Raw genomic sequence first — 22471 nt, 5'->3', positions numbered from 1 at the left:
TAATTCGTTATTTAAAATTATTTCTATTATAACCATATTCCACTGATGTTTTAAAAAAAGAGAGAGGCACAGTTTAGCAAGTATTTTAAGTTGTAGTCATGAAAGCAATAGATCTCTGCTTTCCAATAAGATCTTGCACAATGATCTTCACAGCTGACTGAAGTCTAATTTAATCATTATTTTATTGGTCACACAAGCTATATTGTCTGTCTTCAGGTAATTCCTCACATAAACAAAATTGAACATGAATGTTGCCATTTAATCCATCACTTGTATGTAGTAAACTTACAAGCTATAATAAATGTACTTTAAAAACCATATTAGATCAAAGTATTAGATTTTTCTACTGGCCAGCTGTCTGGCAAAAATGAAGAAGACTAAACTACCGTACTCAAAAGAACTATAGGTTTCTTACATACATACAAATGCCATGTCAGATGTTAAAAAAATATTATTATTATTTTAAAAAGCTTACCATACCTTTTAAAAAACACGAAAATCAGTACTTCTGAAATCACTATTTTTGCTTGTTATAAACCAACTGACTCACATAACAATTTGTATATGTGACTATGCATATGGGTAACTCAGATAAAGAATAAATACAGCACAATGTTTTAAATCAGCCCTTAAAAGTTAAAGGCTGAATTAAAACATACTTATTCCTTAACTGCATGGCTAGTTTCAGCAACTACATTTGTCAGCAGCCTGTTTTGTTGAGGTGACTGAGACGTTTCTACTGGCCATTGTCTGGGATCACGTGAAGACAGACAGCGTCATTTGCATGAGAAGAACATCTGAACTTGTTCTTAGCCAAGCATGAAAATTACTATGCAATAGACTGTTAAGAAACTTCAGTTAAGCAACCTTGCAGTCCTTGAAAGTCCTTTTATGCAACAGGGTCAAAATGTGGCTCATAACCCAAACAAATTATATATATATTTTTAAAAATTCTAAGATTCACCAGAAAATATTTACACATCAGTCACCATGGCTAACCTTCCACACTGATACAACCATGTACAACTTTCCAGCCAGACAACATTGCTGATAGAAACAAAAATACACCCATTTCCCCCTCTTACACTCTATCCCACCAATAAGCAAAGTCTTACTTCCTTCTGTGTGAGCCTGGGGGTTCTTGTAAAGATGTTCAATCCGTCCTGTATTAAAAGAGCTAGACCTACGAACAATTCCATGCACCTGTAATAAAATACATAGTGAATATTTTTAGAGGTAATATAGAAAGTAAGAAGTCCCTGCCTATTGGTCATAACAACTATCATGTCCTTTAAAAGAACAAAGGAATTGTTATACTAGGATGAACAACCAGAAAGATCACAGCTGGGGACAGTGAGAGGACAAACCTTTGCAGTTATTTTGTCAAACCAAACCCAAATACCACAGCATTAAATTCAGATGGGATTAGTGTAGCATTTTACATTATTTCTTCTTGTTAACACAGTCTCATAATCAAAATATCAGACGGCATACTATAGCAACAAGTATAAAATATAGTGCATTTATGCTTCATATTTTCAAACCAGCCACACACACAAAGACACACACACAACCCTCACAACATAACATTCCTGCTACAACAAACCATGGAACAGGAACATGCAGTGAGCTCAAGAATACCCTTCCCCCTCTTCCTCCTCTTATGCTCAGCTTACCAATTTCTGGCAAATCTAACCAGAAAGATATGGGGCAAAACAAAATTGCAGACAGGGATATTTTAGACAGCATTGTGAATAAAAATGTAAATTAGTCAAAATTACAGTTGGATAGAATATTAAGCCTGTTAGAGAAAATAATGCTAAAATTTGAGGATTAGAATTTTAAAGACCAGCTAATGAGAGTGTAGATGAAATGGAAAATATGCATTTAAACTGCAGCCCCCAGCACTAATACGCAATTTTTATTTTTGTTCTAGATACAGTACAAAGAAGTAGGGTGGCTCACTAGGGAAAACATGAAAATGACTAGGGAAAGTGGAGTACAGGAAAGTCACAGCAGTAGAGAAAAACCAGTGGCATTTCAAGAAAGGCTCTACTGAAGCAGTTGTGAGTGATGAGAGGAACACTATCTGACAAATAGTCCAGGTGGACCTTTCAGGAACAGAGGACAGCATGGTTTTGCCTGCATTCACGAGTCACGTGTGCTTTCCAAAAATGGTATGTCTAGTCTTGCAAGGTGTAAATGTTTCCCACAGAAGTGCCATGCAACATCACAGTTCTACACTATTCACCAGAAGAAGGCAGCTTTGCAAAAGTTCTAACATTACAGGACTGTGCAAATGGAGCTCAACTTACTACAGTCCAACTCTGAAGAACATAACCAAGAGTAAACAACTTCTTTCAGAGTTGGTTCTGCAGGTTGTTTTCTGCAGAAACAGGGGGAAAATTGAGCATTAAATTCATTTTCCCACAAAAAGTAGCTATTCCAGGCTTTCATCCCTTTTTAAAAATTTTATACATTGCATCACAACATGCTCACTAATGTTCAGCAGCCTTACCTTGCAGAGGCTGCTTTTTATCTCAACAAGAGGAAGTGTGCAAAAACAGCTATACCCTGAGGACTAAAGGGATTCCACCATTGGAGAGTCTTTGATAAATAATACAATAAGCTGGCATGATTACAGGCCATGTTGCACATTCTTCTCTAAACTTTTGATTTGTTATCTAAGGCTGAGTGGAAAACATATGCAGAGAGGGACAGCAGCAAGGAAGCCCTTTCCAAATTATTCCATGAGTCTGCAGTCAGTCACCAAGACTAGTCACTCACCTCGTAGCCCTTTTCCAGCAGGAACTCTGCCAAGTATGAGCCATCCTGAAATGAATAAAGATAGGAAAACGTTATGGAAATGTTAGAACCATTGCATCTGTATATGGTGGTTATAAGTTCCCTAAGGCCTTAAGAATATTGTAAATCAATACTGAACTGGTGACTAACAGCATATATTTAATGTCCAGTTAAAAGTAAGTATTTGCATATAAATCCGTGGCATAGCACACACCAGGAAGAGCAACTTAACATGTCAACTCATAAATCATTCTTTTCTGTTTCATATTTTAAATTCTTTTTTCCCCTCCACTAATTTTTTTTAAATGTGCATTACAACAGAACTCGTTTGTTCTCTTTGTCCATTTACTGTCATATTGCTTTTAACTGTCTGTTTAAAAAAATTCCAAGGCCATTTCCAAGGCCATAGGGTCAGTTTATATCACATTTCATAGGAGTATACTTGTTATATAAACTTAAGCATATGACATGGAGCTAATTCACATGATCACACTTTCTTTAAAAAAATGCAGCGTGGGATTTCCCCTTCTGCACTTTTAAGGGGGGGAATTACGAAAGGAGAGAGGAATACCAACTAGTGCTGGGAAACAGACTCCAAAAGCACAAATGGCTATCCTGCGTACCAGGGGCTGTGTGAATGTTCTTACAGCTAGAAATATAAGCCAACAAGTTGTAGTTATGGAGGCCAACTGACAGCTTGCCAAGCAAATATTGAGAGGGAGGGAGGAAGGGAGAGGGGGAAAGATAGAGAATATTAAAACGAGAACTGTGAATTAGTTCGCAGCGGGTGAAGGGTATAATTTATTTTCACTTGCACTCCCTCCTTCCAATTATTCTTCATTTTTCACAGAAGGAAACAATGAAATAACATGTCAACCTGACTTAAAACACTGAATGTGCCAAAGTATCATCAGGTTTCCATGGGATATATCCACCTGTTTCTTAAAATTTTCAGGACACTGTCTTCAAGGGGAACAAAATCCACACACGCAAAGGGTGGAGGCAAAAGTGGTTCCCTAAGTCACTGTGTTGACTTGGAAATTGAAATGCATTATGACAGGGGTCAGCAAATTTTATCAGCAGGGGGCCGGTCCACTGTCCCTCAGACCTTGTGGGGGGCCGGACTATATTTTGAAAAAAAAAATATGAACGAATTCCTATGCCCCACAAATAACCCAGAGATGCATTTTAAATAAAAGGACACATTCTACTCATGTAAAAACACCAGGCAGGCCCCACAAATAACCCAGAGATGCATTTTAACTAAAAGGACACATTCTACTCATGTAAAAACATGCTGATTCCTGGACCGTCCGCGGGCCGAATTTAGAAGGCGATTGGGCCGCATCCGGGCCCCGGGCCTTAGTTTGGGGACCCCTGCATTATGAGGTTCTGAAGTGGGGGTGGAGAAACTGTATCCTCCGGTTGTTGTTATGTTCCAACTCCCATCAGCACAAGCCAGCATGCCAATGGTCAGAGATGATGGGAGATGTAGTTCAGCAACTTCGAGAGGGCTTCTGGTCCCTTCCAACTCTACAATTCTACGATTCTATTCCTCCTTGCTATAAAACAGTGCCCATGCAACATTCACTGCAACACTGATGAGGCAATGCATAAATCCATGCTGAGTGACAGGGCACGGCGCACATATGTGATTTCCAACCTTCTCAGCGTTTCTTAAGACTCTTGACACAAATACTGTTTTCTGTAAACTAACATGGAAAGAGAAAACGAAAGTATTGGCATATAAACATTTACTCTGCTACATTGAGTCAGGCAAAATCCAATTACAACCCTGGTTTAGTTTGACAGTAACAAACCAGGACTACCATGAAGTCAGTGAAAGGGCAGGGGAAAAATATAAACATGTTACCATTCACTCAATTAAAAAAGAAAGAAACAAAATGTTGTTGTACTGCTCTGCCTTGGTTGCTTAACACATTCAAATCCCAAACGAAGAAAGGGGTAAAGAGCAGAGGATCCCGATTATTCATAACGTTGATGAGAAACAGATCCAAGTACAATTGAACCCTGTCAATAAGGTCTTGTTCTTCTCACTAGGGCTGTTTCTCAAACTTTCCAGCCACACTGGAACATTTCGAACTAGCAGTGGCATTCACTTCCTTTGTATTTCCTTTCCAGGTCTATCAAGTGATAGAACATGACATGACAATGAATGGGAAACAAGCCATCGCCAGAAGCTACTGCTTTCTGATTCCAGCATAGCACTGCTAATTTGGCTGTCCAGTAATCTCACACAATGCACGCTAGCAAAAGGCTTTCTTCAAGATACATTATCATAATCCACTTGTCCCACTTCCCTCTTTTCTTTCAGGGAGGTAGTGGTCAATGAACATCACACTCAAAAGGCTGATTAAACTGTCAGTCCACGTTCACAAATTAACCTTATTTCTAGACTTTCAGACCGTTCAACTGAAAGTCAAGGGAGATACTAATGTAACATTATTATAAGGTACATTTACAGTACAATCTCATGCATGCCTACTCACAAGTGTGTGCAGAATCACACTCTTAAAAGATCATTCACACAATCCAAAACTGTAATCCTATACCTGGAAGCAAGCCACATTGAACTCACTAGGACTTACTTTTGAGTAGACATGCATAGGATTATGGTGTAAGGCATTTGTACAGGAACTCAACTACACTCAGTAAATATGTTTTTTTTTAAAAAAAAAAATCCAATTGGTTTGGATGCCCAGAGACAGAATAATGCTGATTTTAATCACTATAGTTAGCTTTTGGGTTAGAAAGTCTAAAAACAAATCAAAAGTATTAGTTAATTTTGTTTCTCTCAGCTTTTAATTTTTTCAACCTTAAATTCTGTTCGCCACATTTTGAAGTGATTTGTGATTTTTTAAAATGAAAACTCACCAGTATTTTGGTACAAATTTTTCCTAACATTTTAGTGTGGAGCTTATATGTGTGTTTTCATTGTGTGGTACTAAAAGCATGATCTTTCCTTTGTGATTTCTGCAGAAGCTGGAGGGCTGTACTAGGCTGTTCCTGGGAAAGAAAGCAACCCCTTGATTGATATGATATGTCACTTTTTTACAATGAGCTGTGCCCAAAGCAGCTTACAGCAAACAAGAAACACATCAAAATGCAGAGCACTGGAAATAAAAGAAACAGAATACAAAACTTGTAAGCAAATTAAAAAATGACGAAAATCAACAATTTGGCAAACACAGAATAAACTCTTTATTACAAAAACAACAGCAGCAGCAATCTGAGCTTAAGCACATATATACATAGCAAAACAAGCATTAACTGACAACCACATTTCTGGTACTAGTCTTGCTATACTCCAAGGAGCCTGGCTTAAATGCAGTTCAGTCTTCTCACCAGGCTAGATAACACACAGCTGGCTCCTTTAGCCTTACTCCAGAAGAAAATGTTAAAAAATGTAAAAAATGTAGTATAAACACTGACAACTGGGAAACCCTGGCCTGCGAGCGCTCCAGTTGGAGAACAGCCTTTATCAAAGGTGTCATGGGCTTTGAAGACACTCGATCTCAGGTCGCAAGGGAGAAAGGTGCTAAGAGGAAGGCACACTTGGCAAATCCACACAGTGATCAACTCCCGCCCGGAAACCAATGTCCCCACTATGGAAGGACATGCGGATCCAGAATTGGCCTCCACAGTCACTTACGGACCCATTGTTAAAACCGTGTTTATGGAAGACAATCTTACTCGGATACGAGTGAGCGCCAAAGAAGAAGACGACTCCAGAGGAGGATGACAGCAGCAAAAAGCACATGTCAGGAAGGGCAATGAGGGCAAGTCTCTTACCCACCCTCCTGGAAAAACCAGCTCCTGCTGGTGCTGGTGGTGGTGGTCTTATTGCATTTCTTGGGGTATACAGATTGCAGTCAGTGCTTACCCCAGGCACCCTCAACCTGCGGCCCTCCAGATGCTTTGGCCTACAACTCCCATGATCCCTAGCTAACAGGACCAGGGGTCAGGGATGATGGGAATTGTAGTCCAAAACATCTGGAGGGCCGAAGGTTGGGGGTGCCTGGCGTACCCTAATTTTAGATTGACTCCCTTGCGGCCTTCTACAACTGTTAGCTGGGAGGCTGGGAAGGAGGCCTGAAAGGTAAAGGACAGGTGGCAACAGTGTATGGCTAGGGTGATCAGAAGTTGTTCCATCAGTTCAAAGATTGCAAAGAACTACTTCAACAGAATGCCAAAGTAGAAAACGCAAGGTGCCACAATGGGGCCCACAGCAGCAAAGGCACTGGTATTCCTACACTGATCAACCGGAGACGAGGCAGGCACAGAGGACACTGCCCTGGGTCTCCTCAAGCCTCAGCCCTGCTCAAATCTGACTTGCTTAGTAATCTAGTCAGATGCGCTAGCAAGGCTATTGTCACAAGCATTAGTACCTTTCAGTCTTGGATTTAATAGATTTGCAGTAGTATACATAGCTGGCATATTATTTTAAAGCACTGCTTTGAGATGATTTCGGAGGCTCGTCCATTCAAAAAGAATTAGTGTTTCATAACATGTTCTTCTTTCAGTTACCCTCTCCCATAGGTTTCCCATCCCCACCACACACTTCTCTAATATGCTAGTAAACACCAACTGGCAAAATAATGCAAGAATCAGCAGACAGCATCACCTAACAGAATCTTCCCTCGTACATTACCATAACACTACTGTCTGCAGCAGGTTGCCACAAAATACAAGTTTGTTTTACCTGATTGACTTAAGACCACTTTTTGCCATCAACTATATGTCATCCAACCACTCCGTACTGCACAGTGTTGTCCCAGGATGATCTTTTTTCCTTTTGTCTGTCTTGTTTAAATAAAACCTTTTTTAAAAAAAGAAAAACCAAAGCGAAACCCAAATGTTTCTTTCTGAGTTAATTTGCAATTTGTTTTGTTTAGGGGATTTGTAAGGTTGAATGACTAAGACCATGACATTGTTCTTTGGCTTAAATTATTTACTCTTTCAACAGTGGATCATTTAGTGTTTGAATAGTTGGTGGAGTACAAGACAGGTTGGTGTTTTTTAGAAACCTCTCTCTCTCTCTCTCTCTCTCTCACACACACACACACACACACACACACAACCCACAAACAAATCAAAAGAACTAAACCCCAACAAAAACAGTTATTTGAAGAAATTAAATTGTACATAAAAAGATAAAAAATCAGCCAAATGTGCTTAGTGTCCCACATGCAAGTCAAATGTAGTCACAATCAGGCTGTGAAAAGAAAATACCAAGTACTATAGCACACTGTTCATTAAAAAATATGTGACTTCTATCATTCTTAATGGGTCCATTGTGAAAAAGCTTTTAAATAGCTCCTTTGTTTTTCCAGCACCTAGAATATCATTGACAAGAAAAAATGTGAAGTAGTAATAGTTCATAGCTCAATGCAGGCTATAAGTTATGGTTTTGAAAAGAACTATTCTAGGAATGTTTTAAACTATACACCTATGTATACCAAATTTGGTATGTGTTCACTGAGGTTATCTTGCAGCCATAGCCAAAATGGATTATGACATTTATATTTCATAACTGTGAAGATTGAAAATATAAATTTTAAAATGTAATTTCTAACTTATGTGCATTCTTAAAACAAATTAAGGTAGCTCTTCTTGAGGAAATCAGTTGCTAGTTAATTTCAGCCAAATTATACTTATAGAGGCATTAGATCCTTTGTTTTTCCATTGTCTTGCTCACCTATTTATTTTTTCTCAGGTTTACTAGTTATCTGAGTAAATGGATATCGTAACATTACTGCATTATAAACATTACTACTGGTATTCTAATGCTAGAAATAATTACTATGAGTATGTCACTAGAATGATAGCAAAATACAGGGTGGTACAGTGGGATCACAACTTATGCTGGTTTTACTTACGCAATCACATCTTTATGTGGATCGCATAAATAAATAAATAGAAAGGCTTACTTACTGAGCTCTGCATAGCTCTCATGACATCTCACAAGAGTATTCACAAAGGGAAAACCCTGCACAAAAAGAGCTTTTTACGCCCTCTGCCTTGCTTACTGAGCTCTGGAGACTCGTGGGAGATCTCGGACAACAACAATCTCACCAGATCTTGGGGGGCAGTTCAAGAGGTCATTCTGACTTTGCACAATTTTGCCTTTACGTGCAACTCCCATGAACATAGCCCTTACAGAAGTTGCAACCACACTGTATTCAACTCCTTTTTATTCAGAGTACAGCCATTGAAAGTAATGGATTTACTTTGAGTGAAACCTAATTGAATATCACTCACAATACAGTATCTGTGAAGTAGGACACCTGAAATGCTATTGCCAGTTGGTCATGGTGGATTTAGTATGATCATAACCAAGTCCTTCTTCATGCAGGCAACAGTAATAGAAAGTTAGTAACATTAGCATGAAGCGAAAACCTGCTCCCTCTATCGAAAGGCCTACTGCTGCTGAGTAAACCTGTTGTCAATTTTATTGTGGTTATTCATTTATTTTATTTTTATATCTTTATTTCACTGGAAACAGCCTAGACTCGAGTCTGAACCCCAGTGGCCTAACCCACATAACGTCCCACAGATGTTGACACAGGAGCAGTCTGGGAATCAGCGGAATGGCTCTCACAATAGTCTGGTAATTTATACATGGGACCTTAGAAAATATGTATAAAGGTAATGTTCAATACTTAATTTTTTTTAAAAAAAAAGACTTCTGAAGTACTATCACTACCAAGAGTCACATGCACATTCTGCCATGTTTTACAATTCCAACGCAAAATTAGTTACTTGATAAAGATGAGGATTCATATTCATTATATGACCTCATTTACACATGTCAACATCTCCCTAATATAGAAAGAAAACACATAAAAGTGCTGCGTTTGTGTGGTTTTATACTGCTTTTCTTCACCAGTGGTAGCTCAGGACCTGGAATATGTCTTATTACACCTACCAAGGCAGTACTCGTTTATTGATGTGTCCCTCAGGGGAAAAAATTGGCTTCAAGTTCATGCGACACCTCTGTTTCTGTAACAAAATAACACCTTCTCAATCCAAGATGGAAACAATACGAAAGTTAATTTAAATGTACTTAAAAAATTAAGTTGCTTTATATTAAAACACATTATCAGCTTATTTAGGGAATACTGTACAATGATAATTTTGATTAAAAATTTAATTTGGATATATATTGTGCAAATCACTCACACTGGTAATTACTTCCACACAAGGCAATTACTTCTACACATGCATAAACAATTGTTTAGACTCAAAGGCAGGATCTCCAATACATTAGTGGAGATACTATTCTATTTTAAACAAAGATGCAAGATTATTTAAAGTGCTGAATTGTATTTGTGGAAACTATTTAATGTGTCTATTGGAATGGCTCTAAAAGGAAAGCTGGGTTTCCTCTTCTGGCTGAAAGTAATTAAAGGGTAGGGGGATGTCCTGTGTTAGCAAACTCAATCAGCAGTCTAGAATTCATTTTGGAGACATTTTACCAATTACTCCCTCAGTTTTTAAAAGGAAACATCTTATTTCCTCAGTTCTCAGAGAATGGGTTTGACATTCAATATACCTGTGAACCTAACAGCTACAAAACAAAACGAATTCTTACAAGGGAAAAATCTCTCTCGGTGCCACTGAACTCTGCTGGTTTTGATCTCTAAAAACCCCAAATTAGGTTTAGCCAGTGATCTATTTCTAGAAAAAGAGGTGCCAGAACTCACCATGAGCATCTCCCTCATTCTCTTGGAATGGCAATAGCGCCCACCTGAAAGGTGTCAGAACTGAGTCCTAGTAAGTTCCGGATGGGAAAAAAAAACCTCCTGGGTTGAGCCAACAGGTTGCCTTCCAGATGTTGTATGGCTACTAATTACATCAGGCATGGCCGACATGGCCAATCATCAAGGATGATGGGAACTGTAGTGCAGTATCTGGAGAGCATCATAAGGTTTGGGTTCAAGATATATCAAGGTCCCTACTGTGAACTTACCCATATATAAAAAGGCTCTGCTTCAAGGTCCGGCTGCATATTACACTGAGCAACGGTAAACAATTATCTGAGGCAGATCCTTCTCCGCTCTTAGACTGTGAAACTTCCACTCTAGGGGTGTTCACCTTGCCTCACCCTTGTTGGCCTTTTGGCAATGGGCTTTGGCCTTGGGCATGCCGATCGGAAGGTCGGCAGTTCAAATCCCTGCGATGGGGTGAGCTCCCGTTGCTCGGTCCCTGCTCCTGCCAACCTAGCAGTTCGAAAGCACGAAGTGTAAGTAGATAAATAGGTACCGCTCCAGTGGGAAGGTAAACTGTGTTTCCATGCGCTGCTCTGGTTTCGCCAGAAGCAGCTTAGTCATGCTGGCCACATGACCCGGAAAAACTGTCTGCAGACAAACGTTGGCTCCCTTGGCCAGTAAGCAAGATGAGCGCCGCAACCCCAGAGTCGTTTGCAACTGGACTGTCAGGGGTCATTTATAAAGACGTTGAACAACAAGGGGCCCAGGTACCCCACTTATCACTTTTTTTTCCAGGATGCTGAGCACTCTTTGGTCAGTCAACCAGTTTTATGAGACAGACAGGCAGACATTTCTGTTGTGCCCTTTTAGTGCCTGTGCAGTAGTCAGGGTAGCTTACAATTCTTAGCAGCATAAACTTAAAGCTTAAAACATAGGGTTCCAGCAAGATTTTGAGAGTTTTAAGTTCCATCTGATATGGATGCTTTAGTTTAGTTTAGTTTCATTGCAGGGGACTGGACTAGATGACCCTCATAGTAGCTTCCAACTCTATGATTCTATGATGCTATATGTGGTAAAGGAAACTAGTTTAATACTGAGCTTTACAGACTCTGATGACAGGCATGAATTATGTGTGCAACTTATATGCATGTAGCAAAGTGGCTGAGACTCCTCTCGACCACAGACCACCTACACCGGGGCCATGTTTGACAGATAGGCAAGCATGCCCACCTGTATATCACCTGGTGCCATTTTGCCTGTATGGGCTGAAATCAAACTTCAAGGGGGAAAGGCACAGCACTTTGCAAGCACTGCAGATCAGCTGATTTTTTCAACCCCCCTTTTGACCCAGCTATCATATACAAGATCAGCTGTAGGAAAGGTGAGGGTGGCTTGAGCTAAACAGCCTCATGGGCCAAATGGAGAGACTTGGCAGGTCTAATTAAGCCTGCAGGCTGAATGTTCCTCACTGCTAGGCCTACGCTTTCCAATTGCTTGTAGAGTTGTTAGGAAATCACTGTCACACAGCATGAGATGATGATGCAGTCAGGGAAACCTGGAGCACATGCAGAAGCCCCTATGACTACCTGAAGGCCTTTCAGATCCCTGACTAGGCACTTCAGATACAGACTTGAAAAGCTGCAAAATATTAGCAGACCACAAAAAGAAGAAAAAGTACTGAGGAACAACAGATTCTAATGCACTAGTGACTAGGGCTTGGAGTGAACAGCTACCAAAATGTTTAACTGTGTTGTTCTCTGGCTTTTTTTTACTGAAATTTACTGACATAGCCTCTCTGTTTAATCTATAGGGTTTTAGATCCCCAGTTACTCAGTTATGTGGTTTAACAAGTTAGCTTTCCTTACCCTTGACAGAAGACCACCCTTTGCTTGGTAATAAATTGTTTTACAAGTCGAACCTCTTGCTCTCCTATCCACTTGCTCACTGTCTGGAATTCCATTAATAAATTTTATCAGTGAACCTCTTCAGACACAAAGCAGTTACAGGAGGTATGTAGTTTCAGCATTCTCAAAGGGCAGAAAATAAATTGTTCAAATGGCAAACAATTCACAGATTGTGAGCCTATCCAGTTTACTTAGCAGGGTAAAGCAATCAAAGTATGTTGGAAGGCATCATCATCTCTCAACAGAATTGAACAAGGAATTCATTTATTCCACATAGCATTGTATTCAGTTTTGAAACACTGTCAAATGTTAGAACTATTTTAAATTGCATCTGCTAGGTATACTAGAATGCTCATAATTGGTGATATCCCTTAATATCTTTGTTCACAACCTTACTTAAAAATATTAACTGCTTAAGGCATTCTGTATTATAATTATAGATTAATTTATCATGAAAGTTTGATCAATGTTAAGATCAGAAATCTAGGTCCATGACATTAAAAATGCCAAAAGGCATTTCAAAGGCACATTTCATCTAAGATATATACAACAGAAGCCATATCTCCCAGCTGAATATGTGATGTTAAGAAGTCTACGTTAATAAGAAAAACGTGTACTACTTCACATATGTTCCTGCTAAGAGAGATTCCTTTCTTGCTGTTTAGTAACAGTAGCATCGTAGGATGAAATATCTGGCAGCAAGGAAAACAACAATTTCTGAATGCTATGGTTAAAAATATTTACCAATCACAAAGGTCTGGAAATAGCGGAAAATTAACTTTCCATGAACCAGAAGGTAAGCTTAAAATTACACTTATGACCAATGTTAACTACAGCACCAGTTTAGGATATTAATGGAAAAACATCAGAATGTAAGTAGGACCACAGACATTTTCAAGGCAACCTTTTTTTGCCATTCTCTGGATGTGAATAATCCACACAGACTTGCAAGCTAGCCAAACAGCAACAAGACTTGTCACATATGCTGACACAGAGAAGTGTAAATCCTCTCATATCTGATGACAAAACCAAACTACACTTTTCTATTCAGTTGCACCGATGACTTTCCATACACTCCACACCTGGAAAGTAGTTGAAGCAGCCAATAACTTAGAAACATACTTTGGCAGATGTCTATCTTGGAAACCACCAGAACCATTCATATGCTTCAAGTCAAGCAATGTACTTCAATCATTTGATAATATTAAAGAGACTTTGGCTGTTCGTGCAGTTTCCCAAGCAATGGCACACGGCTCATACAAATAATAGCTATTTTATGAGTTAGATTTCTATCCCATCTCTCCTCCATATATAGTGACATATATAGTTCCCCCCAGCCCAATATTCTTTTACCATCACAACAACCCTGATTAGGCTGATAGACAGTGAGTGGCTTAATATACTTTGTAGTACAGGGATCTGAATCCATGACTTCTTGAGTCCTAGCCCTATGCACCAACTAGGTGAAGTTGAGCTAAAATAAGATATAGCAGGTTGATGTGCTTTGGTTAGTAACAGTGCATGCCACCTGTAAAGGGGCCCCTGACCATTAAGTCCAGTCGTGACCGACTCTGGGGTTGTGCGCCCATCTCGCATTATTGGCCGAGGGAGCCGGCGTACAGCTTCCAGGTCATGTGGCCAGCATGACAAAGCCGCTTCTGGCGAACCAGAGCAGCACACGGAAACGCCGTTTACCTTCCCGCTGTAGCGGTCCCTATTTACTTGCACTTTGACGTGCTTTCGAACTGCTAGGTTGGCAGGAGCTGGGACCGAGCAACGGGAGCTCACCCCGTCGCAGGGATTCGAACCGCCGACCTTCTGATCAGCAAGCCCTAGGCTCTGCGGTGTAACCCACAGCGCCACCTGCGTCCCATGCATGCCGCCTGTATAACTTCACAAATAATCTACAGTGGTACCTCGGTTTATGAACACAATTGGTTCCGGAAGTCTGTTCATAAACTGAAGCATTCATAAACTGAAGTGAACTTTCCCATAGAAAGTAATGGAATGGATTAATCTATTCCAGACGGTCTGCGGAGTACTTAAACTGAAGCATTCATAAACTGAAGCGAACTTTCCCATTGAAAGTAATGGAAAGTGGATTAATCCGCTCCAGACAGGTCCGCAGAGTACTCAACCTGAAGTGTACTTAACCCGAAGCATGGGTGTAATTGGTTCTGGAAGTCTGTTCATAAACTGAAGCGAACTTTCCCATTGAAAGTAATGGAAACTGAATTAATCCGTTCCAGATGGGTCCGCGGCGTTCGTAAACTGAAAATTCGTAAACCAAGGTGTTCGTAAACCGAGGTTCCACTGTACACTGTTATAGACCAGGTAGAAAAGTATACAGTAGGCTTTGAAAATAAGCTTTTTTTTCAAAAAGAAAGAAAGAATCCATGTATTTATCTGTAGTATTTATATAATCACCTCTCAAGAAAAAGTTGCCACAAGTGGTGCATACAAGCTATAAAGTAGCTTATGAACATATTTGTAACACTGGTGCTACAAACTTTGCTAAAACCTCTGACTGCCTACACAGCATCAAGCCAAGTTAAAGGCTTTATTAGTGTGTAATGCCCCAAACAGCAAGGACCAGGCTGCCTGAAGGACTGCCTGTTCCCGTATACACCAACCAGATCGCTGTGATCACCTGGAGCATCCACCTTGACTGCACTCCAGTTATTTCATATTAGTTTATTTATTTCATAAAGCATACATACCACCTGACTGTGAAAAACAGCCAAGTGGGTTACGAAAAGAATAATACAATAAAATTATCAGTAGAAACAGTTTAAAACAGGCATCCCCAAACTGCAGCCCTCCAGATGTTTTGGCCTACAACTCCCATGATCCCTAGCTAACAGGACCAGTGATCAGGGATGATGGGAATTGTAGTCCAAAACATCTGAAGGGCTGAAGTTTGGGGATGCCTGGTTTAAAATTACTTAAAACATTCAAATTAATTCATTTATAAACTAATGCTTTAAGTGCTAGTGCTTTGGAACACTGTTATTCCTTTCATTTGACTTATTGCTTTCTTTTATAAAAAGTAACTCAAACAACTTACCAAGAAAAGGACATACATTAAAACCAACTGGAAACTAAAACAGAGTGAACGCTGGAAGTTCCCACTCAAATCAGACAGGCACTCAAAGTTCTGATACTGCTGAAAGTGTTTCTGTTTCACCAAGCATTTTAAGAGAATTAATTTGATCCAGTGTTGGTCATTTGTTCTGCATTTTATTATTTTATAATAATGGTTCTATTGTAAACCACCGTGCTCTTTTTGAACGAGTTGACAGTTTTTAAAGACATAAATGAAATTAAAAAATAAATAATAGAAGGTCTTCTAGAACAAAGGTCTTCCTCAGGTTCAGACTGGTTTGTCCATGGGCAAAGAGCAACTATTTTATGCTTCTGCAGCTACATATAGCTTTGGACATTTTTATCTTACATTTCGAAGATATTCAATGCTTTCCTAAGAAAGCTTTTTAAAAACCACTTGTAGTGGAAATTTAACTTTTTTCGCCTGCAAAATCTTCTTCCTCTCTCAAAGTGAAAAATTAAGTTAGGAAATCCAGCCATCATCAGAAAGAAAAATACAGGAATGAGTGATTTTGAGGTCACTTTGCAAACTGTTATTATGGGAACCAGACAACTGCCACATTTAGAAACCATATTAGTTGGTCCTCAAATGGACAGCATTGGTAGAATGATTTCTGTTCAGGCATGGCTTTGATGAGTTGGTTACCAATATCTGATATGGTCAAGGCCAAGGCTAAAAATCAAATCAAGGATTTTAGGCAGATTATTCAGGTTAACCAATGGGTATCGTTGCACAACTACCCAAAAAACACCATCGTTTTGAAGACTGGGCTTAGTTTATGTTTTGTCTTACACATTCACACCAAACTTTCAGTCCAGTCGCAACAGATCTTTATGCATAGGTTTTAATTTAGTCCCCCCACCCACCTGCCGCCGCCACCTATGGCTTATAGGTTGTGCAGGAAAAATGAACTGAAAATGTAAAATAACTTGCTTTCAAATGCTGTAGTATAATGAAACATATTGTGCAAAACAATAGTTTCTATAATGGTTCAAATATTTAAAGAATGATACAATAATACAAAGTGGAAAGGGAGCTTCCCAACATTTTCTGACCTATATTCTTGAGCCATCTGGTGGCATGTTTGTTTCACTGCAGAGGTATTCAGTACATATTCTTGAACAGGATCTCACCTCTACCCTTCCAGGTGGCAATTTGACATTACAGAATTCACACATAGTAAAATTCGGCAATACTGTGGTAATAAAGCAACATTTCATTTGCTTCTGGAAACCTGCTGTAGGATACTGGTTACACTACAGATGGACTGTTTCAAAAGCTACATTGTGAATCTAAGTGTTTCACAGTAAGCGCTGGATATTACCACCTCTCGCGATCTGTGTGATAAATCTGACCATAAACCTTCAATACCTAGCCCATCTAAACAGAAATAGTATTAGTGATTCATTTCTGAAAGAAATAAGCTCTCATATCCAAGATGTAAAACATAAAAAAATTTCTCTCTTAAGGGCACGTGAATTATACCATGCCCCAAAAGACTGGATACAGTTCAAAATGCTAAATATAAATTATTCTCCTGCTGCCAGCACTTTCAAGAGAACACATTGAGTGCCTTCGCCTATAGTGGTCAACAGGCCTGCAAAAATTTGATAATATATCAAAGTATAGCCCTGATTTCAAAAGAACTTGCTTCCAATTAAGCTTAGTGTTAAAGGATATTTAGAAGGGTCATCTCTAAGAACAATGATATGATAACCATAACCATTGTATGATTAAGTAATTTCTTAGAATACTGTAGTACATTATTGAAATCCAGCCTTCAGCCACTTTTTTTGTCTTTTGCTCAATGTTAGGCAAGTTAAATACAGGACCTAATCACCACTAAAGCCTGTAAACAATATAGATATTTAAACATGTGGGCATCACATAAAGAAACTTGGAGGCCAATTACGTTGGAAGTTGAGTTGAAAGATAGTTAATAGTTCCAATCTGAAGAAGAAAGCTGCATTAGTGCTGTTGTGTAAACTCTTGCACAATAGTTCTTTCAGTGCAATACCACCACATTGGAGTTGCGATCCAGAATTAGAGAAATGATTATGCTCGAATCAATTCACAATTCACAAAAAAGTTGAGCAAAGACATACACGAGAGATTATGCAGTGCCACTCAGAACTTTGCTCAATTTGGGCTCATTTTTCCTCACACAGGTTGAAAGCAGCTCTTCTGTGATAGGAAGAGCACTTCTGCCAAGGGAAAGGCACATTTGGATTGAAACAGGATCGCCTCTTCAACCCAAATCCAGGAAATACTCACTCGGCTTCCAATATCCCTTTCATAGTAAACATAGTCAATTGTACAGCGGCACGCTAAGCTTCAGGAATTATTGAAGGGCATTAATTATCCAGTTCCTTGTAGCCAGTCTGGCTACAAGCCCAGTTTTGCAACAGACAACTTGAGCTGATTGCAATGTACAGTACTGGGAGATTGGCACAGTAGCTATAGTTGAATGCAACATTAAACCATGGTTAGGCACTACCTGAAAATGCCCAGCCTTCTCCTGATCTTGCACATGCCTCCTTTCTTCCTCCCCTGTGGCTCAGAAGAGGACCTTGAAACTTTCCAGTACTTTCTTAATTGCTCATCACAAACCAAATGAAGTTTGAAGCATTTGCTTGCACTGTTAGTGCAAGCAAACCTCAGTTCTTTCAGTGCTCAACCTCAGCTTGTTGCTTTAACCAAACCAGGAAGCATCATTTAACAAAAGTTAATCTCAACAAGCCAGCTTAATAACCAGTAATTTGAAGTTGGCTTGTTTTGAACAATCAGCCCCAAATTTGGATAAAAAGCTCAGGTTAAAAAAAGACTTCGTGGGCTACAAACATAAACATACCTATACCAGCTCTGGATTTCAGAATAAAGGACACAATTTTGAACCCTATCATCAAAAACTGTAATGAGCTAATGTGTTGCCTTGCCATGAAGGATTAACAGTTTCTATTCAAATACTGTATTTACTCGAGTCTAATGCACCATGGAATCTAATGCGCACCTCCAATTTCAGAGTATTCACTGACAAATGTAAATGTGTCATCAATACACCATAGAATTTAATGTGCACCTCAATTTTCAAAGTATTCACTGACAAATGTAAATGTGCCATCAAATTTAATGTGCACCATAATTTTCGCAACATAATTTAGCCAAAAAATGTGAGCATTAGATTCAAGTAAATATGGTATATGAATAATATGAACAAAATATTTTATAGACCAACTATCTTCAACACTTACAAATTATTTTTACTAATAGTTGTTTTCATTTGATAAATAGTCTATAATGAGGTATCACTGAAATTCTGGTAAAAATTGTATTATTTGCATAGGGATAAATCACAACTTGAGCAATAGAAGAGAAACTATTTTTCGTGCTTATTTTTAGATTCCTTGTGTCTAAAGTCAAAACCGAAATTAATTGGTGCAGAGTCACAGAAATCACAGAGAAACCTGAAAATAAACTTGAAATGAATATGAGAAAAGTGTAAGGCAAGACAGAGTGAAGGAAGTACATAAAGTATTCCCTCCACAAGCAAAAAAGAATAGTCACAATCTGTAGCATTAGATTCTCAAATCTAAGAATTAAACATGACTATGCCCTTCTTTTACCATATGTTTGTAAGACACCCTTTGGTAACAAACAATATTTATAATCAAACCCTCCCTCAAAACCTGGTAGTCTTCCTTCCAGCAGGCAGGCTTCCGATTCCTGGCTTGTACAGACTCACCCATATCAACATGAGTTTCCTAAAATATTTAACACACACACACATATCATCCATTGTACACAAACCAGCAATAAACCCACCTTTGACTTGCATCCTACCTTTCATCTCACCATACTCCAGAAGCTAGATGATTTTATACAGCATATTGTTTAAAAAATACCAAGATTCTTTAGCACCCCAGGAAAACACTGAAGTAACTGTAGCAGTTCTGTATCCAGCATACCTGAGCAACTCTAAAAGCAGTTTTAAAGAAATCAAGTTTCATAAAAGGAAGTGTATCTCCCCTGTCTAGACACCAAATTAAGGAACTTTCCTCCCATTTCTATTTAAAATATAGGTTATATCTAACACATAGCAAGTACAGTTGTTTACAAAAAAACCCCACCCAACCTAAAACTTTATGTTAACTACAGTATTTATTTTCCTTAATATGTGGCAGTATTGCAGATATATTCCCTCAAAATAATATTTCTTTCTTTGTTATATTGGTTCCCAGCCCTTTCCGAAAATCTCAACTGGATACAATAAGAATAAAATTAGTCTTATCTATAAAAAAAAGTTACACACAAACCTAAAATAAAATACAGTGTCAGATACAAAAGGGAAAATTCACATCCATCCATCCCCATTTCAGCCTGGGTGAAAAGTTGCATCTTGGCACTTGGCATGTGTACAAAGTATGTGCAGGACACACAATCAAGGGAAATTTTATAACTTGGGAGCCACTAATAAGAAGGCTCTTCCACATGCTGCCACTTCTCAAACCTCTGAGGGTGGCTGAATTGCTAACAAAGACCCTATGAGTGAATGCCTTTTCTGTTTTGGTTTGTGTGGGGTGAGGTGATCTGTCTGGTATATGGGACCGCAGCAGCTTAGGGCTTTATATTTCAAAGACCAAGACCTTGACTAGGGTCTAAAGGTGGACAGGCAGGCAGTGAAGTTGCCTCAGAAGAACTTAAAAGAAAAAAATGAACGTGGGGTGGGGTGAAGTAATACATAAATACTAATATGTTTGGAGTATAGTAGAAGCTTAATGTTTAATACAAGCATCCCCAAACTTCGGCCCTCCAGATGTTTTGGACTACAATTCCCATTATCCCTGACCACAGGTCCTGTTACCTAGGCATCATGGGAGTTGTAGGCCAAAACATCTGGAGGGCCGCAGTTTGGGGATGCCTGGTTTAATACAATTTTTGACCAAACTGGCTTGTCCATGAGTGCTCTGGAATGCCAGTGTTCTTATTGCGACTAGCTGTCAGAGGCTCTCTGTACATTTATGTACGTGATCGTCTGACTGCTTATAGTAATGCTGCTTTAGCAAACCATAGACAGCCAATTTACATGGCCGGTACTGTACAGTATTAGAAAACCTAATTCTTTGGTAAACTATATCCATCTGTAGAACAGTTACAAATGTGCTGTTTGAAAAGCTACTTGATTTGTTAACTGTAACAATGTCCCTTAGTAAATGGAAACAGTAACAAAGTTAGTATTTTGTTTTTAAACATATACTTGTTGCTAATGTATTGCTTCCTTCTTCTTCACGATCCTAGAAGGCTTCTTCACTACTGAATTTTACTGAAATATTATGAATAAATTTTTGCTAGCTTAAATTGTATCTAATCATTTCCAGCAACTGCTGAATCTCAAGACTAACAGTTTAGCACAATGGAGATAAAGGAAAAAGCTAAATCAGCTTGAATGAGAACAACATTTCATCAAGCATATTCTGTGCCCTGGTTCAGATGATGGTTCAAGTCTTCATAAAACCATCTAGGACACGAGGAGCTAGTGGGGGGCAGAGTGTTCGTGCTGTCATATGTTAGCTTCAGAATGAAAATTCAGGCTTAACACAAAGTCAGAATTCCCCATTATATTCAAATGCAAACTTTAGCATATTGCCAATTAACAAACCAGGAAATTATCCCAGAATTGTTTGAGTATACCTATCATATAAACTCTGAGTACTCTCTTAAAATGTAAAATGCTAAAACAAATATGTAACTTCCTTGTAGTATAACTATAACCTTGGAGCCCAGAAGGATGTAATACAGTTAGGAGTGGACTAATCTAGTTTCTTGTCATGCACCTTGGAAAAAGGCTTTGGTTTTTTCCAGGGTGAAATGAGTCTAGGGTTCTAAATGACCTGTATATGGGAAGGACTTGTAAAAACATTTGAAAGAGAGAGAGGTTTAGCTGAATGAACTAAAAGGGGAAGTTTGTTCTAAAATAGAAAATAGTATGAAATATTAAGAGGTTCAGAGTGATATGAGGGAGCATATGGGTGAGTAATGTCATTGAAAAAGAGAAAAGTGTGAGTTGAGAGGACAACTAGATACTTGAAGCCAATATGGAAAGTGAGTGTCACTCAGAACAGTGCAATATACATCTGAGTAAACATGTACAAGACGGGAATGACCACGAATCATGGCTCCCTGACATATTTTCAAATTCATTTGTCACTGTTAAACTTCATGCTTGTGAGACAGAGCCACAAAATTAAAGTTTTAGTACATGAATTTCTGAATACAGTGGACACTCGGGTTGCGAACGTGATCCGTGCGGTAGGCACATTCACAACCCGCAGCCTTCGCAATTCCCGTCTGCATGTCTGCGCGGGTTACGATTCAGTGCGTCTGCGCATTTGCAAAGCACGATTTAACGTTTCTGCGCACGCGCACAAACCCGGAAGTAACCCGTTCCGATATGTCCAGGTTCAGCGCGGAGCGCAACCTGAAAATACGCAACCTGAAGCGGCTGTAACCCAAAGTATGACTGTATGTATACTTTTGTGCTTCTAGCAGGTTTACAATACTGATTATAATCTTGTCAAATACTGCTGGGCATCCGGTGCATATCCTGTTAAAGGCAAACAGTACCAGTGATAACATATTGTAATCTTCAATATGTCATGCAAGGAATGCTGGCCAGTTTGCATTTCACAATAGGTTACACAATTCTGTCAAGTAAGGAGTGGGTTGTATCCAAAGCATCATCAGCAAGGTTCTGCTGGTGCAGCAGCACTTTTGTTTCCTCTCCCCACACTCCCCCCAAATCATCCTTGGAGGGTCTCCCAACCCTCTGTAGCTAATTTTGACGGCAAAGACAGGAGGAGAAGAAGGCAAGGTTCCTTCCTGCTAGCACAAGTTGTGTGTGCTAGCAGAACATGAGTGTTGGATAC

The 22471-nt window shown here is 39.1% G+C and overlaps 1 protein-coding gene across 1 annotated transcript in view; it reads right to left on the bottom strand.

The window, feature by feature from the left end:
* Positions 1-22471, bottom strand: part of GMDS (GDP-mannose 4,6-dehydratase) — a 261909-nt gene that overhangs the window by 236472 nt on the left and 2966 nt on the right. Inside the window, exons 2-3 of the mRNA XM_035125046.3 lie at positions 2788-2832; positions 1116-1203 (exon numbers count right to left, since the gene is read on the bottom strand). Coding sequence (XP_034980937.1) covers positions 1116-1203; positions 2788-2832 — 133 coding nt within the window. The remainder of the gene's footprint in view (positions 1-1115; positions 1204-2787; positions 2833-22471) is intronic.

Source organism: Zootoca vivipara, chromosome 8 (assembly GCF_965207765.1).
Source record: "Zootoca vivipara chromosome 8, rZooViv2.hap1.1, whole genome shotgun sequence".
NCBI lineage: Eukaryota > Metazoa > Chordata > Lepidosauria > Squamata > Lacertidae > Zootoca > Zootoca vivipara.
This window is presented reverse-complemented; position numbering and strand designations above follow the sequence as displayed.